This window comes from Stegodyphus dumicola, chromosome 9, assembly GCF_044657685.1.
Source record: "Stegodyphus dumicola isolate Sdum_Otavi_A_Nest chromosome 9, ASM4465768v1".
In the NCBI taxonomy this organism is placed as follows: Eukaryota; Metazoa; Arthropoda; class Arachnida; order Araneae; family Eresidae; genus Stegodyphus; species Stegodyphus dumicola.
Window position 1 is genome coordinate 100694564 of NC_140776.1, and position 20738 is coordinate 100715301.

Below are 20738 nucleotides of genomic sequence, written 5' to 3' on the forward strand. Positions count from 1 at the left end.
AGAAGGAGAAATAAATTTGCATTCAGTTTTTTCTTTGTACTTCGAGATAAATCCTCAATCACATTTCATTTACTAATTTTATTCTATTGATGTAGTCCTTCAGAATTCTAAGAGCATAGACGAAACCAAAAAGGAAATTTGTCTTTCAAGCTTGAATAAGATTAGACTAGCGTAGTATAAGGTAACTTTTAAACCTTTTTTAACCTTATAAGGAGTTTGTTTCTTATTTTGTTTCTTTTGGAAATCCCATAACAAACCGGAATTGTTTATCACGTGTTATCTTCTACCGGTACCGTTCCTGTGCTAGAACAATTAACTAGAAGTTAAACTTAGTCCAACCACAACGAATACAACTTCCTTTATGAAGAAATTTTGCTTGCAACGGAATTAAACATACAAAAAAGTAAGTTTTTTTATTTATAATTTTCATTATTTTTGTAGTACATCTTGTGTAAACGGCAACATTAACTTTGCTGCGTTCATTTGAATAAACATTGTACAGTTTGCAATCCACAAATGTAAATATCTGTTATAAAATCGTAAAATATTTTGCCTTTTAATACTTCCAAAGCTATCCATATTTTACCCACTGTCAAAACCTCTACAAAAATTTAAATACCGAAAAATTGTGTAGAAGCTGAAAATTCCCTGAATCAAGCAGAGTTCATATATTGCGCAGAAAAACAATGACAAAACTAAGTAATTCGTCGTCTTTTGATCATCATTTTAATTTGCTTAACTTGATTTTAAACGTTTTTTGAGATTTCTGATTTTAATTGTAAATTCAAGATTTCTTTACGATATCTTAAAGTAATATAAAAGTATCTTATTATTTAGTTATACAATATTCCTTGTTTTTGGTTTTTTCTGATGCGTTTCCTGTTCTCTGATTTCCCAGATATGTACTTTTTAGTAGGAATTCCGATTTTATTATTAATATTTTTCATTTTGTTTTTCCTCCCTTTCTTTTTTTAAGAAAAGGTGAAGTAACACTTTTACTGATTTTATTTCAAAAATCGTCATAGAAACCGAAAATTTATTGATATATAATAATATAGAATTTGTTGACTTTGTTGGCATGGCAATGAATAAAGAACTAGTTGCAGTCATCGTCCCACCTAATATTCTTTATTTTCATTGACAATCATTTTTGATGCATCTCTGATAAGTTGACGCAGTAAGCGCGCCTGTTCTTCGAGAAATTCATCAATACCTCAGAGATTTTTCAATGCATTTGAAGCTGTAGCAACAGGTATAGCGAGTTGTCAGTAGCGAAGGGAGAAGAAGGCCACGTGTTCGGTTACAGATTGAAATCATTACTGGTTGAAACATTTATACCTGCGTCATTAGTGTTATGCGACAATCACGTGATATGCATTAATTTTCAAATTATGCGGCGTAGAAACGTTTATTATAAACAGCTAACGTTTTTAGGATAGAAACAAGAAAATAACCAAATTAAAATGGCAAGTGAAGGTACTATTGTAATTTAATTTTTTAAAAGAGAATTACATATTTTCATCTTACATATACGTATAATAAATAATAATAATAAAAAGGTAAAGAAAGAAATTGAAAAAAAATTATAAGTGTTCTGAACTGCAGTCTAGGAATAAAAAGAGATCAATAACGTGCATAAAGAATAGGAATAAGTAATATTGTACCATACCGTACTATAAATTAAAGTCCTGTTAGAAAATCTAAATGTAATTCTAAATCATAACTTCAAGAAAGTGAGTTAAATGCTAAATTTTAAAATGCTGAGGAGAAGCAACAAGCAAACGAGCAAAATTAACATTATGAATTGCTTATTTTTTCAATCTTGCTTTATTACATTTTACCTCTCGCCAACCTATATACATAGGTATAACATTTTCAGTCCAAAAATTCGATAAAGAGTTTTAGTGAATAAATACGACTGAAGGCCCCCCCCAAACATGTTTTTACTATTTTTACAATGATGCCTGTTTGTCTGTGTATACTTATCTGACGGTTTTTTAACCCTGATAAGTCTTATATAAAACTCTCCTTTTCTGTATTTAAGTTTTCTGATTCATATAAAGAGTGTGTTAGATTTTGGATGAAATTGGACAACCGGATGTGGCACCTTATTTGAAACCCATAAAAGATTTAAATGAAAAGCTATATTAAAATGCAATCCGAAACTTTCCAATTTGAGTGTTAAAGACTTTTATACCAACGGGAATAACGTAGTAAACTTTGACTAAAACTGATAAACCGAAAGTCATTCTTTAGGTGAAGCTTTCAATAGATTTTCGTGCAAAAAATATTTTATGGAAGTGGTACTTAACATGGAACATTTGATAGATTTTCGTGGGAAAACACAGAATCGCCATGAGAATAACATATTAGATTTTGACTACATACCTGTATGTTGAACTGAAAGTCGTACTTAACATGGAACAACTACTAGATTTTCGGTGAAAAAATACAGAATCGCTATAATAAGATTTTAATCTAAAACAATGCAGCACATATTAAGGCAATTTCTATTATATCTAGGCCAAACCATAGAAGAGAATGATTTTTGTAACAGCGTTTCCGTTGCAGAGCTTTAAAACTCTTACAATGCATATGCTACTTAAAAGCCCGAAGTCTGGTAAATCCTGTGTTTTACAGGTCAAAACTAGCTTTTACCAAAGTGGCTTGATAAACGTCGGACTTTTACCAAGCCTTTGCGGTAAAACCTAGGAATTACGAACGCCTTCCGGTAAAAGCCCGAAACGAAGGATTTAAATCGACTCTGAATAAGCCTGTGACCGAAATTCCGAGGCGACATTTTTCTGTTCCTCCTCCTTCTTATTTACACCATTTGCAGTCTAGCTTCGAGCGAATTCAAGCAAGTGTAAACGGCTACGATGTGAAACAGAAGCAGTTTGTTTCCATTTCAACATATTTTGCGATTTTTATTTTGCTGAAAGGAAATGAGTGATGTTATGCAGAAAACGTTTAACGATACTTTGTCTGAAACTATTAAAATAAGCACGATATTAGCTTTTATTTAACAAATGAGAAATACACTTCTTTAATAAATGAAGTGAAAGAAGGAAAATATGTGAAGCAAAAACTGCCAGTTCAATTACAGAAGGCTATGATAATCTAAAACTTGAAGGATAGGACAAACTTATAGCACCACTATCTTCAGAAAAAAAAAAAGAAAAAAAAAAACAGAAATCCTGTATTATGTTACAATTGATGAAATCTTCAATGTCCTATATAATGCTCATATCGCATTAGCCATGGTGAAAGAACCCGTATAATTAAGGAACTGAATCGCAAGTACAAGGATGCAATAGTAGAATCTATCATCACGTATTGGAGACTATGTGAACCATGTCAGAAAAAATAAAAAACTGTGAAAAAAAGGATTGTAATCAAATCAGTTGTGCATGAAATGCAAATGAATTCTCGATGCCAAGTCGGCTTAATGGATATACAGTGCAATCCTGATCGTGATATGAAATTCATTTTAGTGTTTAAAAATCATCTTACAAAATTCATCCTACTCCGAAGTCTGCACAGTAAAAGAGCTGATGAAAGAATATATCACCTTCTGGGTATTTTCACAACTTTTGGATCTCTGAACATTTTCCATACCGACAATGGGAGGAAATTTTGCAACCAAATCATAAACAGTTTATGTGAAATGTGGACCGATATGAAAGTAGTTCACGGTAGGCCGAGACACAGGGCAATCACAGCCAGACAGACAATCGCAAGGTTCTGTCGAACGGACGAACCAAGACGTTGAGAACATGGAAACAAATAAGACAGAAAAATGGTCGGAAGGATTAAAATTTGTTCATGCAAATAAAAAACAAAGCATATCACCGGGGAATCAAATGCTCACCTTGCAAAACTATGTTTATTGTCCTATGAAGCTGGGAATTGCTAATTCAGTTTTTCGCACGTAATTTGATTAGTAACATGGCCACTGAAGAGCACTTAGAAAAAATTATAAATCTACTAAATACTTTCCGAAACCTCGTCTAGGACAAAATATTAAAATAAAAGTATCTGATATTGATAGATCGAAAATGGATTCAAAATCAGTATAAGCCGTTAATACAGGCACTAAAGATGATGAGTTTTATGTTCTTGGTACTAAGTTTGGTAAATTAAAGTCGTTGTACGCAAGAAACCAGGTTACGTTTTGCAAAGAACATTTTTTTCAACATCGAAGAAGTTGGTACAGGAGAAATAAGTGTACATGAAGTAGTAAAAAACTTTCCTTAATTGGGGGACAAAAAAAGGACTCAAGAAATGCAACTGTACAAAGAAGTGTACTACGAAGATATGTTTGTGCCAATTAGCTGATCTACTTTGCTATTCAAAATGTCATAACAGTAACAGGTAGTAAGAAGTATTAGATGTATAAAGAAAAACATACTACATTTTTTTCTTATTTTTTAAATTTCATAATTTTTTTCTGAGCTATCAATTTAATTTTTTAACTACTGGCAAATTTTTCTTTAAATTATTGAAATCTGTTTAATAGTTTTCGAGAGAATTGTGCATTAATTCAGTTTTTCACATGGGATCTGATTTGTGAAATGGCATAAGTATTGAATGTGTTTTTATTTCTTGTAACTCGTTGAAACATTTTGTTGTTGTAAGACAGTTTCATCGGCATAATCTTAACTCATGCCTTATTTTAATCCTCTTTACAATTTATAATATCAATTAAAAAGTTAAAGCATGTTTTAATTTTTTGGGTCACACTGCGTACAATATATCTGCGAATGGAAATTCCTGTCATAAGTAATTCCTAGTTTCGTTTTACCGGAAGGCGTTGGTAACTCCACAAAAGTTTTTACCACAAAAGTTTGGTAAAAGTCCGAAATGGAATGATATTAAAGCAGACTTCGGACTTTTACCAAGCCACTAGTAATTCCAGGTGTTACAGGTAAAAGCTAGGTCTTACCGGTAAAACCTAGAATTTACCAGACTTCGGGCTTTTACAGTAACGCATACATGTTACCAAAATGTGCACTTGCTATTTTTTTACACTGTTTTGATGATGACGTGACACAAGAGCAAATTGCTAATCCCAAAATACCTTTTGCTTTATTTCTTATTGATCCCGGTAGTCATTATATAATGGTCATTCTAAAAAAATACAAAGCACTCTTTACTGATACCTAAATATCGAGGGATACGCATACAAATCAAAATGAATTTAGATTTGTTGATATTGTAGAAATAACATAGAAGAAAATTAAAGTAAGGTATTCCTTTCAAAGTATTTGTTTTAAACATATCATAAGCACTTAATTTCATTTAATTAAAAACGGATTACATTATATTTTATTGAAGCCTAACAAAATACAATTTTTAATAAAAAAATAAAAGGACAAACACTTGATTATGTAGATAGAAAATAAAAAAAAATCGGTTTATTACACACGGCCATTTATATAATAAAAAATCTAATAAAAAATAACCCAAAATTTCGTATTCCAGATCTTCCTAGTTTGGGAACAACAAATTATATTTTGTTTACAAGCGATGAACAGGAAGTTATCATTTATTTAATACTTGCCGCGATTTAAAACGCTCAAATGCTGAAAGAACATGAGCTGGCTACATATTTGCTACATATTTTTCGTTTTCGCATTTTTTATTTTACTAGATTTACTCACTATCCTCATATTCCTTTACTTATTCTATTGATTTTACTATTGATGTACACATATGTGTTTTCAACAATACAAAATTAGTTCCTCTTAAATAATCGCTCATACGTGGAAAACAAAAAGATGATCAATAGCTAGATAATAATAGAAATATCTTCTCTGCAAAGATTTCATAACTACCAATTTACAGTTCATTTGAAAACAAGTCACAAATAATGAAATTAATATTTTATTCAGCACTGAATTATTAGTTATGAAATATTAATAACAGGTCTTGTTAAAATCTTACCAGCTGAAAAACTATCTTGCTGACTGGATCTTAGTTACTAAAATGAAGGTTTCAGAAACCTAAACTAAAAAAGATGAAAAAGCAATAATAGGGGTGGAATGTATGTAAATTAATCAATCAAAAGTACTTAAGTTAATGAACATATAATAAAAAACTGCAGAAGTTTTAAATATGATAAACATAGTTTTATTTGAAAATGACAAAACGCATGAGGACTGTCTCTTTTAAGAAGGATGCCTTAAGAGAGGATTTTCGAAGGGAAATTGATTCGTTTCCATGCTACATTTGAAAACAGCATTAAAAGCGGCCATGCAAGTAACCCATTCGAACCAAGGTCGAACTACCAGTATACAGCAACTTTATCTTTTGGCCGATATTGGGTCATTAAGCTGGGATAAATGAAAAGGGAAAAAAGAAATACAATATGAAATATAATGCAGGTGATGGGGATAAATTAATGTATTTTTAATATTATAGCATTACTTTTTAAATAACCATTACATACGACTTGTTTTCACAAAAACAACTTAAGATAAATATATCCATTTATACTCTTAAAAATTAAGTCTAGAAACAACTTTAATAATAACATGGAATTGCGAAATAATACTTCCAAAATTATGAGCTTTGTTGAATATTATACCATAGATGTTATTTAATCAGTTATATCTAGAACTTCTCATGTGAGGAAACAATGTTTCTTGGAGTTATCTATTATACTTCTTCGAGATTTTCGAATTCATCGAAAAGCATAAATTAATTATTTTTCAATAATTTAACATAATTTTTGTTTCTTAGCTTCACGATCTGAGAGGATCTCGATCAAGTCTATGTATTAATTGATGAAAAATCGACTATCGTTGAATAAAGCCTTAATTAATACCTTACAGATGGCAATTTGATTTTTTTCCCAGCTCTGTCCGAGTTTTGGTGTGAAATAGAACAGCTCCTCCTCCCTGTTTGGTTTGATTATAACCTGACAGAGCATGACCATCCTTCACACTTATAAAGCGTTGGTAAAGAAAACTTTTACTCTATTTAAATAAATTCCCTATACTAGCTAGGCCGTGACTGTCTGGCACCTGAATAGTATGGAGTTTTATGCGGTCACACCGAATTATCAAGTACGTCAGATGACTAGACTTATTAAGATAATGCGTCACATCTGTCAGCTTAGTTTAAACTTATTTTAATACGTAAATCTTTAAACTAGGCTCTGCATAGAATAAGTCTACAAGTACGTTTAATGACTAAAAACATATTTGAAGATAAACTAAGACAGTATGCATTATCCATCATTCTTAATTAATTTACTATTGTACTGTTGTTGCACGGAAGCTTATCAGAGCTGGAATGTCCATCTTGTTGTCAAAACATCACTGAGGAAGTAATGCTTTTGTTTTCTTCAGAATTTTACTACATCACATTCAGTCATATAGAGGGTGTTCCCGAGGTAAATCCCGAATGTTTTCTGTTGCTTCCGTATAACATGCTCATGTGTTTGCAAGAACATATAAGCGAGCCAGATTATCACATATAAGCGAGCCAGATTATCGAGTGGGGAAAATCACTGGGTGCCAGTATCCTGGAATTTTAACAGTGCATATATTGCTTTCATATGTTGCGATCATATACTTTGGTCATATTTGTTAATAAAAAGCAGGTGAAAAAATATACAAATATATATGAATTCGGAATAGATAAAATGAGTGACCTTAATTCAGTAAAAATACCTATATATGATAAGAAAGCTTGGACTTATGCCGGAGAGCAAAAATTCAGTTTTATCACAAAAAGAGAAATGTTTACAGCGGAACATTTAATACTGAATGATGTTTATGATTAAGTTGTATTTAAAATAAATTCATACCCTGTGACAATATTACCAGTGCTAATGTAGTGACTTGTAAGCACAAACAGCTGCACAAAAGAAATTTTAATGTACCAAACAAAACTAATTATTATGTAAACACTTTTATGAATGTATAATTGCTATACAAAATGTATAATGTATAATTACTATACATTTTGAACAAGAAGGGAGCTATATATTTGATAAAATGCATATGGCAGTCATTTCGTCATATATTCTGGGCATGTTTGTGCTGTGATATGTAATATAATTTTATACTGCATTTGCAAAATATTCATCATAAATTTAGTGTATAATAATCTTATTTATTTTCTTGGAGATGATGTTTACGATTGAATAGATCAGTACAAACCTGTGTAATTGCCAAATAGAAGATTATTGTACTTCTGCAAGTTTTATATTTGTCATCTGACATCTTTAGGTAACCTTTAAATGCATGTAATTGCCATTTGGCAACATATTCATATTTAATGATGTAAATCAAAACACAAATTTTATCTTACTGCATAGTGTAACCAATTGGATACATACTGCTTACGTTTATAGTTTTGAAAGTATCGGTGTGATTAGACCACTTAACAGTGTAACGGTCATTATTGTGAGTTGATGTGTAAGGTGTGGACATCATTTGTGTTTAAGAATTTTTGATTTTGTATTTCATGTTAGTTTCGTATACGCAAAGTTTTAAAATTGTTTGAAGAAATTTAAAAGGTATGTATTATTACATAAAACTGTTATTACATGTTTGCTTATTATGCCTAATTTTTTTGTACTCGTATAATGTAGCTATTTGGCAACATTATGTTTTCAAAACTTAAAATAAAAACTTAGTTTAGATTTTTTTAGTATTTTTCCTATTTTATTTGGTATCAATTCTAATGTATTAGAATTCACCATTTAAAGGTTGATAGCTGAGTGCACAAACTGAGTAATATATTCATATTCTGTCCATGGTAAATAAAATAATAGGATAATGCTTTTATTCTCAGAGTCATCAGACCAGTAGGAAATTCCTCTATAAATCAATGCGGAAAATATAAGTACTCAACAAACATAATTCGATAGTTGGAGAAACGTGGCTACAAAAATTTTAACTCCAGTCCAAACAGTACACCTCGTACGATCTGCGCATAGCAGAAACTTGATAGTTGCAACAATGACGTCATATAGGATGGACAAGAAAAAATCGAACCCAAAGCAAGTGAAAAGCACATAAATTGTAAGGCGATAGGATAAGGTGGCCTAATATAAACCGTACCGGATACAGGAGATTTCTATAACTCTGGGTTCGGTTTATTATGAGCCACTCGAGAGATCTCTTAGATTTTAATGAGGAACTCCTGTAATTTCCTATGATGATAGAAACAGAATGCTGTGAAACATTAGCTAATGGAGCAGTTTACGTACCTTTATATTCAGAATTTTTGACATAATTGAGTACTTAATTTTAGGATACGGAATTCTCTTCATCTGCCCAGTGAATGTTTCAAAAGCCTTTGCCAGTTTAAAATTATCTAACAATCAAGAAACACTCAAATCAAGAAATAGAAAATCTGTCGGTGACAGTTTAAAACTTTCTAATGATCACGAAATAGTTACATGTATTAATTTTGCTATTCCAGTAGTTTGTCACCCTTCCTCGTATTATTATGTTCACATTCCTCTAATATTTAAGGAATTTATTTACGTGTACAACGCGAATAACTATCCAGTTTAAACCATCCAGTTTGACTCACAAAGTCTTCAATGAAAGCGCCCCCCTTTTATGCAGATAGGCCTCCAGTTTATTGTTACAATCCAAGGAATCCAATCGAGTTCACCTTCGCTGTGTCACTTCGTATCATATAAAAGACTGGACATCAACCATACTTTCAGTACTGAGTGAATAATCAAATGAATCACTCAATTCTCTTTCTTCACAATTCTAACACTCAGGTCCCATTGACTCAGGTCCCATTGATTATTTGTTCTGAATTAGTCTTGGTACGTTTAGTACTGCTAATTAAGTACATTAACTCAACTGAAACTATCATAGATAATAGCTCTAATTTGGGATCTTCATCAAGCACTTTCAATGAATCTACTGGATCTACAAGTTGAGGGTGGGATTAAAGCTTTTACTTTTAAAGGATAGTTTGATCAGTAGTCAGAAAATTTCAAATAGCACTCCTCCACAGAAGAGTGGGACTTTTTATTCTCAGGAAACGAGAACAGTTCCAGTCCTGTTTGCATTGTATGTGAGGAGGTTTTACTAAATATAAATATGAAACATTAGTTACTATTGTGTTATTTAAAAGTAAAACATCCCAAATACACACAGAAAAAATTAAACATTTCTCAGTGACAATCTGAAGGTTTTTATGAAAGATTTCTATTATCAGCTAACTCAGACAATGAAAATATGTTTGAAGTGTCTTACAAGATAAGTAAAATTACTGAAAGAAGATTACTGAAAGTGATAATTCAACACAATTGCTGAGAATTGAAATTGATACATCCTTATGTTAAAGACGATGCTAAATGTGTCTGTGGAGAAGAACATTTTGAAAAATTAACAACTTTCCTTTCCCAAACAATACATTTTATAAAAGGATCAAGAACTTCCAAAGAACGTCGAATTAGCAGCATCTAAAAGACTAAAAAGTAGTCCATCTTTATGTATTCCAATTTGATAAGAGTACGATGTATTGAACCTTTTAATCTTGCTTTTTATATAAATGGTGAATTTTTTGAGGAAAATCTTGTATTCTGCTATCCATTCACAGAAAGATATAAATGAAAAAATATTTTAATGCTATTAATGATTATTATTTTTGAAACAAACTTTGATTAGGTCAAGTGCTATGATATTTGCACAGAAGACGGTAAATCCATAGCAGGACGGTACACAGGTTAACGAAGTGCGTCAAAAAAGTCGCACGGTCATTGTTGCATCCAAAGCTAAAACTTAACTTCCAGTCATTTGCTTAAATCCAGTTAGCAAAGCCCAGACTGCTTAAAGTATTATACATGTGATGGATATCTCACTTTTTATATTATATTTGCGTATGAAAGCAAACTAGCGTTTGGAGAGAGAAATTAAGATTGTTCCAGTTAAGACCCAAGGTTCCAACATTCTTTCAAGGTTCAAGGTTCAACAATTTCATTTTTTTCTGAATATCATCTGTTTTATTTAAACTTGAAATTTCACAACATTGAATGTTTTCACATGCTTGAATATTTAATCAATATTTTTTCTGAAATAAACAAAATCACTTTAGATTACAGAACAGTTCCATAACTGTGTTCAAATTATCTGACGAGATTGATTCTGTAATGAAAAAAAAATTTGGAGAATTCTATATTTAAAAACAAACTGAAATATTTGAGATATTTTACAATTCTTATTCAAAAATGATAAATGAAGTCAAATAAATCAAAACAAACACAGTTCAAAAAGAACATTAACGGCCCTTCAAGCATTAATTTCTCAAACGAAATGATTAAAACAACTGAATTCCGATTTTTTAAAAGAAGATTACTTTAAATCAATCTCAGAATCATTATACTTTTTTTTATTTCGACAGAAACACGAAGAACACAAAGAAATATGCAAAAAGGAATCAAAATATTTTTTTGCCATATACAGACACTTAAAATATGAAAAGAGAATTATCAGTAAATGCAATTGCCATATCAAACTAAATAAGGGTTCTGATTTAAGACCTCTTCAGATTTGATTCTGACTTCAATAAGTTGAGCTTAAAGAAACAGTTTCGAGTACCAAATAAATAATGTAGCTTGAACAACAATTCACAGCTCTGCTATTGAAGTTATTGATTAATGGTTATTTTATTAATTTTTAGATGAATATTAAGATATTGTATTATTCGTTTGTGTTTTGAGAGTAAGAGCTATTAACTTTTCTTTCTAGATCCAGTCTTAATTTTCATCTTTAGTATGAACGAAATTGTAAATTAAGGTGCTTTTTATAGGCTTAGTATATTACTGAGCTACAATACTATTTCCAGAACGTTTTCGGTTTTTAATCTAAGCCTCGATTTCATCAATAGTTAATATTCATCAGTTTACACACTGAAGAAAGCTATTAGAAACATCTATTTTTTCTTTGATTTAAAGGAAACAAAAAATATTATTGCTGTCGCAATTTAGTATTATGTCCATTTGTTTGATTTTATAAATGTTTATGGTATTTTGTATCTGTTGTTGTTGTTTATTTATTTATTTAATGCAATTTGTGTAAAAATTTTTTATTTATTTATTACTTATTTGCTTTGATAATGAATTTGTGGCAATTAATTGTGTTAGATAAGTTTAACTATGCATTACATTTAGAAGTTTTGTTTCTGAATCAATGGAACTTGAAAATGAGAGGATAACACACATAGAAGCGGAGGTAAGGGCACACTATGCGTGACTGGCAACAATTTATATAGCAGAACTTACTTTTTTTTCCAACTCTAGGACATACTGCAAGCTCCTGGAAAATTCTTTTCTAAAGTGTGAAGTGTTGTTAGTTAGAAGTGATGTGTCTGGATGATTTTAAAGACACCTCCTGTCGCCTTATGGCAATTGTATAAATAAAAAGCTTTATACTGCTTTAAGCCATTTGAGTTACGACTTGTGGCCTCTTACAGAGTATTATACTATTCAGCCTGTCACTCAGTGATTACTGAGTCAATTATGCGCTAAAGCAGCAGTAACTAAAAACGTAAATTATGAGTTGATTTTTTAATACTCTTTAACATGAAACTGGAATAAAACATAAATAAATCTTGTAAAGAGGACATATATATTAATAATAATTAGCACGCAAAAACTATTCAGTGTTTTGGGACTGGAAATGAAACGAGGTATTTAAGAATTTTACGTACATAAAAAAATTAAACTGAAATTAGAATTGGTGACAGTGATAATTGGAAATAAAGGAGGATAATTTTAAACGTTATAGAATCCAGTAGATAAACTTCTGTATGAAGACTGGAGTAGCAGGAACTACACAAGAGAAGGGTTTATTAAATCTTTAAAATTTACAATGTGTTAACTCGACGCTAACAAACTTCGCCTCTGCTTGGGCGGTAACTGAAAATCAAATAACAAAACTAGAATTTGAAGATATTAACAAATTATAGAACTAACCTACAGGGCTCAGTGAGATCCAGTAATTTAAACCCCCTTCGAAACGAGTGGCAGCAAATAAATGCAATTAAGCCACGTGAACCCGCAATAAGCAAACATATCTACGGCAGAGGTGGCGGCTAGAGCCTAACTCTCTTTTCTCCTACCGAAACTTGACTCTTAAATACTTTCTTCAAAGAAGAAATTTGAATTCCTTCACGCGCGCTAGAAAATTTAACTATTCTAGCACTGACAATTAGGGGAATGAAGGCTTATAGGAAAGTTTTAAAATTAAGCTTTAACTTGTTATTTAAAATAAATATAAATCCCTACAACGTAATTAAATAAATAAAGACTGATTCAGTTTAGTTCTGTTTCAAAGCGAGCCCAACCTGGAATAAGTCTTTCTTCATTTAAAAAATAAAAGTCTTGGCTATATTTCTCATAGGATCAAATTAGTACAAAACGCAAATTTCAAGTCGAAAACCTTCCAAAGAAAATTAAAAATAATAATTTATGTTTACTGCTTTAAATATACCTGTACCCCCAGCATAGGAAATTTTTTAGTAAAGTACAGCACTCTGTAATTTTTTTAAAATTTTCTTTTATTTTCATTGTATAGCAAATTTAAGAGTAAAAAAATAAAATTCCGTCAGATATTCCAATTTCTAAGCAAGAAATCAATTAATACAGAAACCGAATAAACAATTATAATTAATTTACATTGCACGTGGAATTTGATTTTGCAAATGGTAGTGGTTAAGACGAATCAAAAATAATTTTATTGGTTAATTTCTGATAAGAAAGTATGCTTTATTCTGTGACGGGGAAAAGCATGTTAATCAGAAACTAACAATTTCAAACGCACATTACGTGGCTAACCTAACTGCCTATTTAATGGCTGTATCTACTGTGATTTTCATAAACGAATTTAAGGAACCTCAAACAGATAATAACAAAGGTTTTTGGAAATTCTTCCTAGATGATAGCAAGATGCGACTGGGTCAAACAATGAACCGAGACTATATCAATATGTGCCTTGTGAGCTCCTGATTCTACAATAGGGTTTTTTATGATGTTTTCGCATATTTGTGCAATTAAAATAGCTCAAATTAAAGAGATAGTTGTTTCCCAGAATATGCATGGCAAATATTTCTTCGTGCAATCTATTTATGCTTGCCGTTATGATACTTAGTACATTTATTGACAATGTATTTATATATAGTCATTTGTATATATCGTATTTATATATAGTACATTTATAAAGTATACTTTTTATCAATATATTCTCATTTATTTTGCAGTTGATGATGGTTACGAAAGGGTACTTCAATGCAAACCTGCAATTGCCAGGCTGAGATCATTGTACTTCTTAATTCCTTATTTTGTTGTCTGATGCCTTTAGATCCTGTTTAAGTGAAGAAATGAGTAAAATTATCTTAATTATAAACCTTATTCTTCAATTTTCCATAACATTTACAGCATATGGGGATAATTCTTACATTCGCCGCATCATAAGATCAGCATCAAAATCTTCCAAATATATCTACACTGAAGGTAGACGCTTGACTCCTCAGCAAACTGATGTCGATATTTGCAAAAGGTTTGAAGAAACTTTGACTCCAGTCCAAACTGTATACTTCAAGCGATCTGTAAATAAGAGAAGCTGGATAACCACGACAATAACACCAGACAACGACATAGATTTCTCACGCTTTAGTGAGGAATTTCTGAATTGTTCACACATGATGGTAAATCCAGAATGCTATGAAATATTAGCTAACGGATCAGTTTACGTTCCCGTATACCTCACAATCTTTAACGAAACCGACTATGTTATAGGAAAAACAGGGATTCTCTTCATCTGCCCAGACTTTTTCCCCACTGTCGTTGACAGTACAAAATTTAGTACAGGTTTAGGTGTAGTTACGTTTGTTGGTCTGGCTCTTTCAACAGTTTTCATTATTCTTCATATCATTATGTTTATGTTCCTCAAAAAGTTAAGGAATTTGCCAGGGTACTGCTTGTTGTCTCTTTGTATTGCTTTGCTGATGGGCTATACAGGTAGCTTTTTACAGTATGGCTTCGCCCGTCAAACCGAATGTTCTTGGGTTGGGATGATATGTTTTACTTCATCATTCTTTTGGATGAATGCAATATCTTACAATGTATGGCGATCACTGAGAATGGCAACTTCCAAATTACAACTCACCACTGACAATCCTGTGGGTGTACGTTTTGCTTTATATTCTATCTTCTCTTGGGGAACCCCTTTACTGATATTGCTAATTGCATTTATTGTAGACAGAATAACTGTGAGTCCCGAATATAGACTGATTTTCACAGATGACTGCTGGTTTCAGTATAAGCAGGCTCTGTCTGTATACTTTGCCCTTCCTTTCTTCATTCTTCTATTTTTGAATATTGTGTTTTACATATCAAGCTTCTGTATGATCAACAGTGCCAGTATGAAGACTGACGAAAGCAAATCAGATCAGTGGTTGTATTTCTTAGTATCCATGAGATTGGCTGCTGCTATGGGTCTCATGTGGATCTTTGGTGTGATAGCAATTGCTACCGAAACCACAGTTTGGTGGTATTTTTATGCTATTTGTAATACCCTTCAAGGAGCTTTTATATTTTTTAGTTTTCCTTTTACTGAGAAAACAAGGAAGGAATGTAAGTAGACTATTCAAAAGAAGAAGAGCTCAGTTTTGCCATCTCATACATCTAGGCCGTTCTGATCTTGATGAAAATTTTCTGCATCTGTAAGTTACAAGATTGCGTGTAGACATACAAAGTCAAGATTAAAAAGCACAGTAACTTTTACAAGTCTAATTTTACTTATACAGGGTATCTCAAAACTCCACGTTCAGACATTGAAAGGAAATAAAGAATATCAATGCACTCACTTAGCACACTCACTTAGGAAATTAAACTCCACTTTATCAACAGGGAATAGAAGAAGACATAAAAAGACACTGCAAGAGCAGTATAAAGCGGTTTATTAGGCGGAATTGGATAATACAACAATTGGTAAACGCAGAATACGTTTTCAGAAAGAGATGTTTGAATTTCCGACCATTCACGATGCTTGTCCAACGCCGACACGAAATGAATTCCAGGAAGTTGTGAAAAATATCTGGAATTTTTCGGGTATTAATAGCAGTGATTGCGGTTCTTGCTAGAAGTTCAAATTAGAAGCAAATCAGCGTTCCAGAAATCCAGTGTTTTTAACTCAACATAAAAATAGCATGTTCTCTATAAGAAGTCGCATGTCGCTAGGTTTAATGATAAAGTTTCAGCTGATGTACATTATCACCTATTTCCGATCCTGTGTACTCGTGTGATTCTGGTTAATACTGATTTCCTCTTCCTAACTGTATGTGGAGTTCTGAACACTCAATATATTTAATAATCATTATTAGTGTAACACATTGAATATTTTGCGGTATATGTTTACCATAAGTGGAATCTTGTTGATCTTAGGATTAAACTATGCAAGTGATACAATGAAAAGAAGCATCTATGATCTTTACAATATCAAACGAAATGTGTAAAACGAGGCTTTGTATCACGTAACTCTGTTTTTTTATATAAACTAAATATATATCAACAATAACATCTGCAAACATATGACTTTAAAAGATAAAATTTTATATTTCTCTAATATATTTAAAATTTTTATCGTTTCGTAACGAATTCGTAGTCAGTTTAGTAAACGAAACAGATATTAATGAAAAAGAGGAAAGTTGAAAGCATATTAATGCAAAGCAAGAAACTCACACACACTAAGTTATTGTTAAAATGATCCAATTCTATCAAGTTTAAATAAAATATATATATTAAAAAATTTCTTGTTTGAAAATATTTTGGTTTGTCTACGAGAAAAAATATTTATTTACTTATACAAACTACTGTAATATGTCTTTACATTTTTTTTTTAGAATTTATCTGTCTATCCTTTTTTTAAACGTATTGTGCAAATACACTGTTTCTATTTTTAAATCTCGAGGTCTCTCAAGTTCTTGATAAAAGTATTATTTGTTAAAAAAAGTTCTTGTTAAAAAGAACTTAGCTTGTGATTAAATATTTAATAACTATGTGTAACACTACTGCAATATGTCTTTATATTTTTATAATATTTCATCTCTGTATACTTTTGTTTTATGAATAAAACATGTTTTACATGATGTAAATGCACTACTTATATTTTTACTTCTTGTTTTCATTCTTTAGCTGAATATATTTTTTTATTAGCTTGAAACATGATTTATGGCTATTGATTGATATACTTCGAATGTCTTCTACCGAAAATGCATTGTTTAACTTTTCATCCAAGTCGGTTGCTATTCGGCAGAATGTAAAATATTTATCTTTCAAATTTAATCTGGCTGTTATTGATTAAGAAACTAACATATTTAAAAAGCAATAGATGTAGTTCTTAAGAATATTATTTTTTTTTTTACTTTTTAAATCGGGTTTATTTAAATAAAAATGCATTAAAATCGTGATCTATGCAAATAAAGATATTCAGTATTTTTGCAGAATTAATTTATAGCATTTTCTCCTTTAAAACATACAGAATATATAGGACGTTCCCATTGTTAGTCTAAATGTATATTCATCTAATAATCTCTAAATCGTTTCGCTGTTCTACGCGGGCGATCTCCATTGATAATCTCTACTGATAAACCATGTTAAAATTTAAAATATCCCTTTTAGGTGGCTGTTAAAATCTGAAATCATTCAGAATTTTTTCCTCTGTGGCTATGATTTAAGCATATGTTCATTGCTGTTTCTGTTAAATATCACGCTTTTAGTACTAGTTTTAAAATGTACAGAATTAGAATATTTCCTCTTCCTTTGAAAGACTTTTATTTTTGTTTATGAATGAAGTAATTAAGACGCAATGAATTATAATATAATGTTTATTAGGAGTAAACTGCAAAAGCATATTATTACCATAAGCATTATAAGATAATGAAAATTTCAGAAATGGAATTGGCAGGTAGTCTGCATGAACACACATACACGCACTTGAGGTAATAAAACATGTGAGCAGAAGCGAAAAGAGCATTATTATTGCACTTTGTATTAATAGTACTAAGTCCAAAATAATCTTCTATTTCTTCTAAAATAATATATATTTAAGACTTTCACAAAAGCTTTGGAAACTTCTACGTCGTTTAGGTTTTTAATAATATGTATACATTTAGTGTTTTGTGCATAAGACAGTGTAGCTGTCAAGTCTTGATTTCAAAACCTGAGTGGCTACAGCAAAGTTATTACGAAGCCCTCCTTAATAAATGTTAAAATTTAAACTTAGTAAATTTTAAAATTGTAGTTTACTGCGTAATGCATAACATTTACTAACACAGAATACATGTTATCATATCTTTCAAAAACATCTTGAACTGTTCATATCAATTTAATGATAGAGAGTAATTTGACATGTATGTAATAAAAAAATAAACTTAAAGTCCTGACGTAGGAACACAAAAATGCAGAAACGCAGAAAAACTGATGGCGAAGCATGTAAATGGCTTACTGAAGAGGAAGAATTCTGATTGCGTAGAATGCTAAAACGTGAAATCCGTAATAACTAAGAAACTTGGCGGTCGAGGCGGATTAAATTCCATTTTTATTTAAATTGCCATTTGTGGCCACAACTCCTTGGCTCTCTAATTTCCAGAACATTTACATTTTTGATAGACTTTTGCGACAGCACAACAAATTAGCATCCAAGCAGCAACAAAGGTAGAATCTAAGGGGCATATTTATCTGATATGGAAGCTCACTCAGAGGTTTTGTTTAGGTTAGAAAAGTTTCAGTTCTCGAAATTTTAAGTTCCGAGTTAGTCACGTCATCAGCGTTACGCAAGCCATGTGTCATAGATTAATCTAGAAATGGCGCAGTCTAGAAAAATTATTATTATTTTTAGAATAGAGAGAGGGAATAACAAAATTAAAAATTAGGAATTAAAATTCTATAACTAAATTCAAGCTAAGCTGATTTACATATTTTTTATTTTACATAATTCCCCCTTCAAAGAAAAAGGCTTGGCGACAGAAAAACCATTTAGAAGAGGGTATGAAAGCAAACGAAACAAGCGAAATACAATTTTGAGAAAAAAATCTTAAAATTTTGATCTAATTAATTTTTAAAAATAACAAAATCTTGTAAATATCATTAGCAATAAATGCTAATTGAAAATTCTACTGAAATTTTGAAAGCCTGTATGTTCTTTTCTCTGTAAATATGTAATTTCTGTAAATAAGAGCTGTCTTAATATTTTCAAGAAATAACTCTTAAAGCTCACAGTTCTATAAAATATTTGCTTCAATATCATAATCATAATATTTTGAAATCCTTAGCTTGAAAGCATTTCATAAAAATTGTTGCTTTTAATATGAAACCACAATTTTCTTTTACATGTGTAGAGTCATTAGGTATTTCGAAACAGGAGAGATGAAAAATGAGCAACCCCTTCGCCGGGAATGCCTTAAATACTCCCCCTTATAAAGGGTGACTGGGGATTTAGGGAACCCATTCGCCAAATCCTAGGAGAAATACCTTATACATTTTCATGAAATTTGTATTAAAATTAATTATTTAACACTTATAAAAATAATCCACCTTTTCGTATTTGTGAAGCAATGTAAAATGTACTTTAGAAATTAATAACAGATCACTAACAAAGTACAATACAATAACAGAGCAATTTTGATCAAAATGGACAGGTCCTTACAAAGCGAATCAGGGTTGCAACTTGCTGATGGCGGTAAGATCCTTAAATACAACAGAACCTAAAAACCTCCGTTCCTTAATAAAGGTAACTGTCTTCTAGTATTTTATAATTATCAAAGTCTGCACTTTAAATTTATGGCCATAAAATATTTCAAATTAGTAGTTAATTTGGGTATCTCCTCTCTCTATTCTAAAAATAATAATAACTTTTCTGGACTGCGTCATTTCTAGATTAATCTATGTCACACGGGTTGCGTAACGCTGATGACGTGAAAAATTCCGCACCTAAACTCAAAATTACGAGAAATGGAGCTTTTCTAACCTAAACCCAAATATTCTCTTGGTGAGCTTCCATATTGGATTTTAAATGCTCAGCTTCTACCTTTGTTGCCGCTTGGACGCCATTCTGCTGTGCTGCCTTCCTATCGCAACATTCTGCATAAAAAATATAAATGTTCTGTAAATAGGCACGATTAGAATGCCAAGTGAATTGTGGCCACAAATGTCAGTTTAAATAAAAATGGAATTTAATTCGCCTCGATTGCCAAGTTTCTTAATTATTACGGATTTTACATTTTAGCATTCTACGAAATCAGAATTCTTCCTCTTCATTATGCCACCTATGTGTTTCGCCATCAACATTATAACGTCCTTTTCACCTTTTTATTAGTATTTTCATTGAAGAGTAAAGCAATTTTCTCGTGCACTACAAAGTATCACATGACCCTTACAAAATGTAAATAAAGAAAAGCTCATTAACTTTAAATAATACAAAGAAATCAAAGAAAATTCTTTACAGTATTTAAACTAAGAGTCAGCAAGATCATTAATTCAAGGTACGCCGAAGGCAGAGAAATAAATTCATGATATTTCGGTGGTCGGTTAATTGGAATTAACTGACTGAAATTAATTTTAATGTAGACATAATTAAGCAAAGGACAATCAAAACGTAAGTGGAAGAATTTTTGCCGAATGTCGAGATTATAATAGAACAAACAAGAAGACGTCAACTTAAAGCTTTCATGATAAACATTAAAATTCCGATGCCCAG

At 31.1% G+C, this 20738-nt stretch overlaps 1 protein-coding gene across 1 annotated transcript; it reads left to right on the plus strand.

The window, feature by feature from the left end:
• The first annotated feature begins 224 nt into the window (after positions 1 to 224).
• Positions 225 to 17134, plus strand: LOC118198538 (putative G protein-coupled receptor Mth-like 4). Its single transcript, XM_035370241.2, has 2 exons — positions 225 to 403; positions 14242 to 17134. The coding sequence occupies exon 2, from the start codon at positions 14362 to 14364 to the stop codon at positions 15622 to 15624; it is 1263 nt and encodes a 420-aa protein (XP_035226132.1). The 5' UTR covers positions 225 to 403; positions 14242 to 14361; the 3' UTR covers positions 15625 to 17134.
• The last annotated feature ends 3604 nt before the right edge of the window (positions 17135 to 20738 follow it).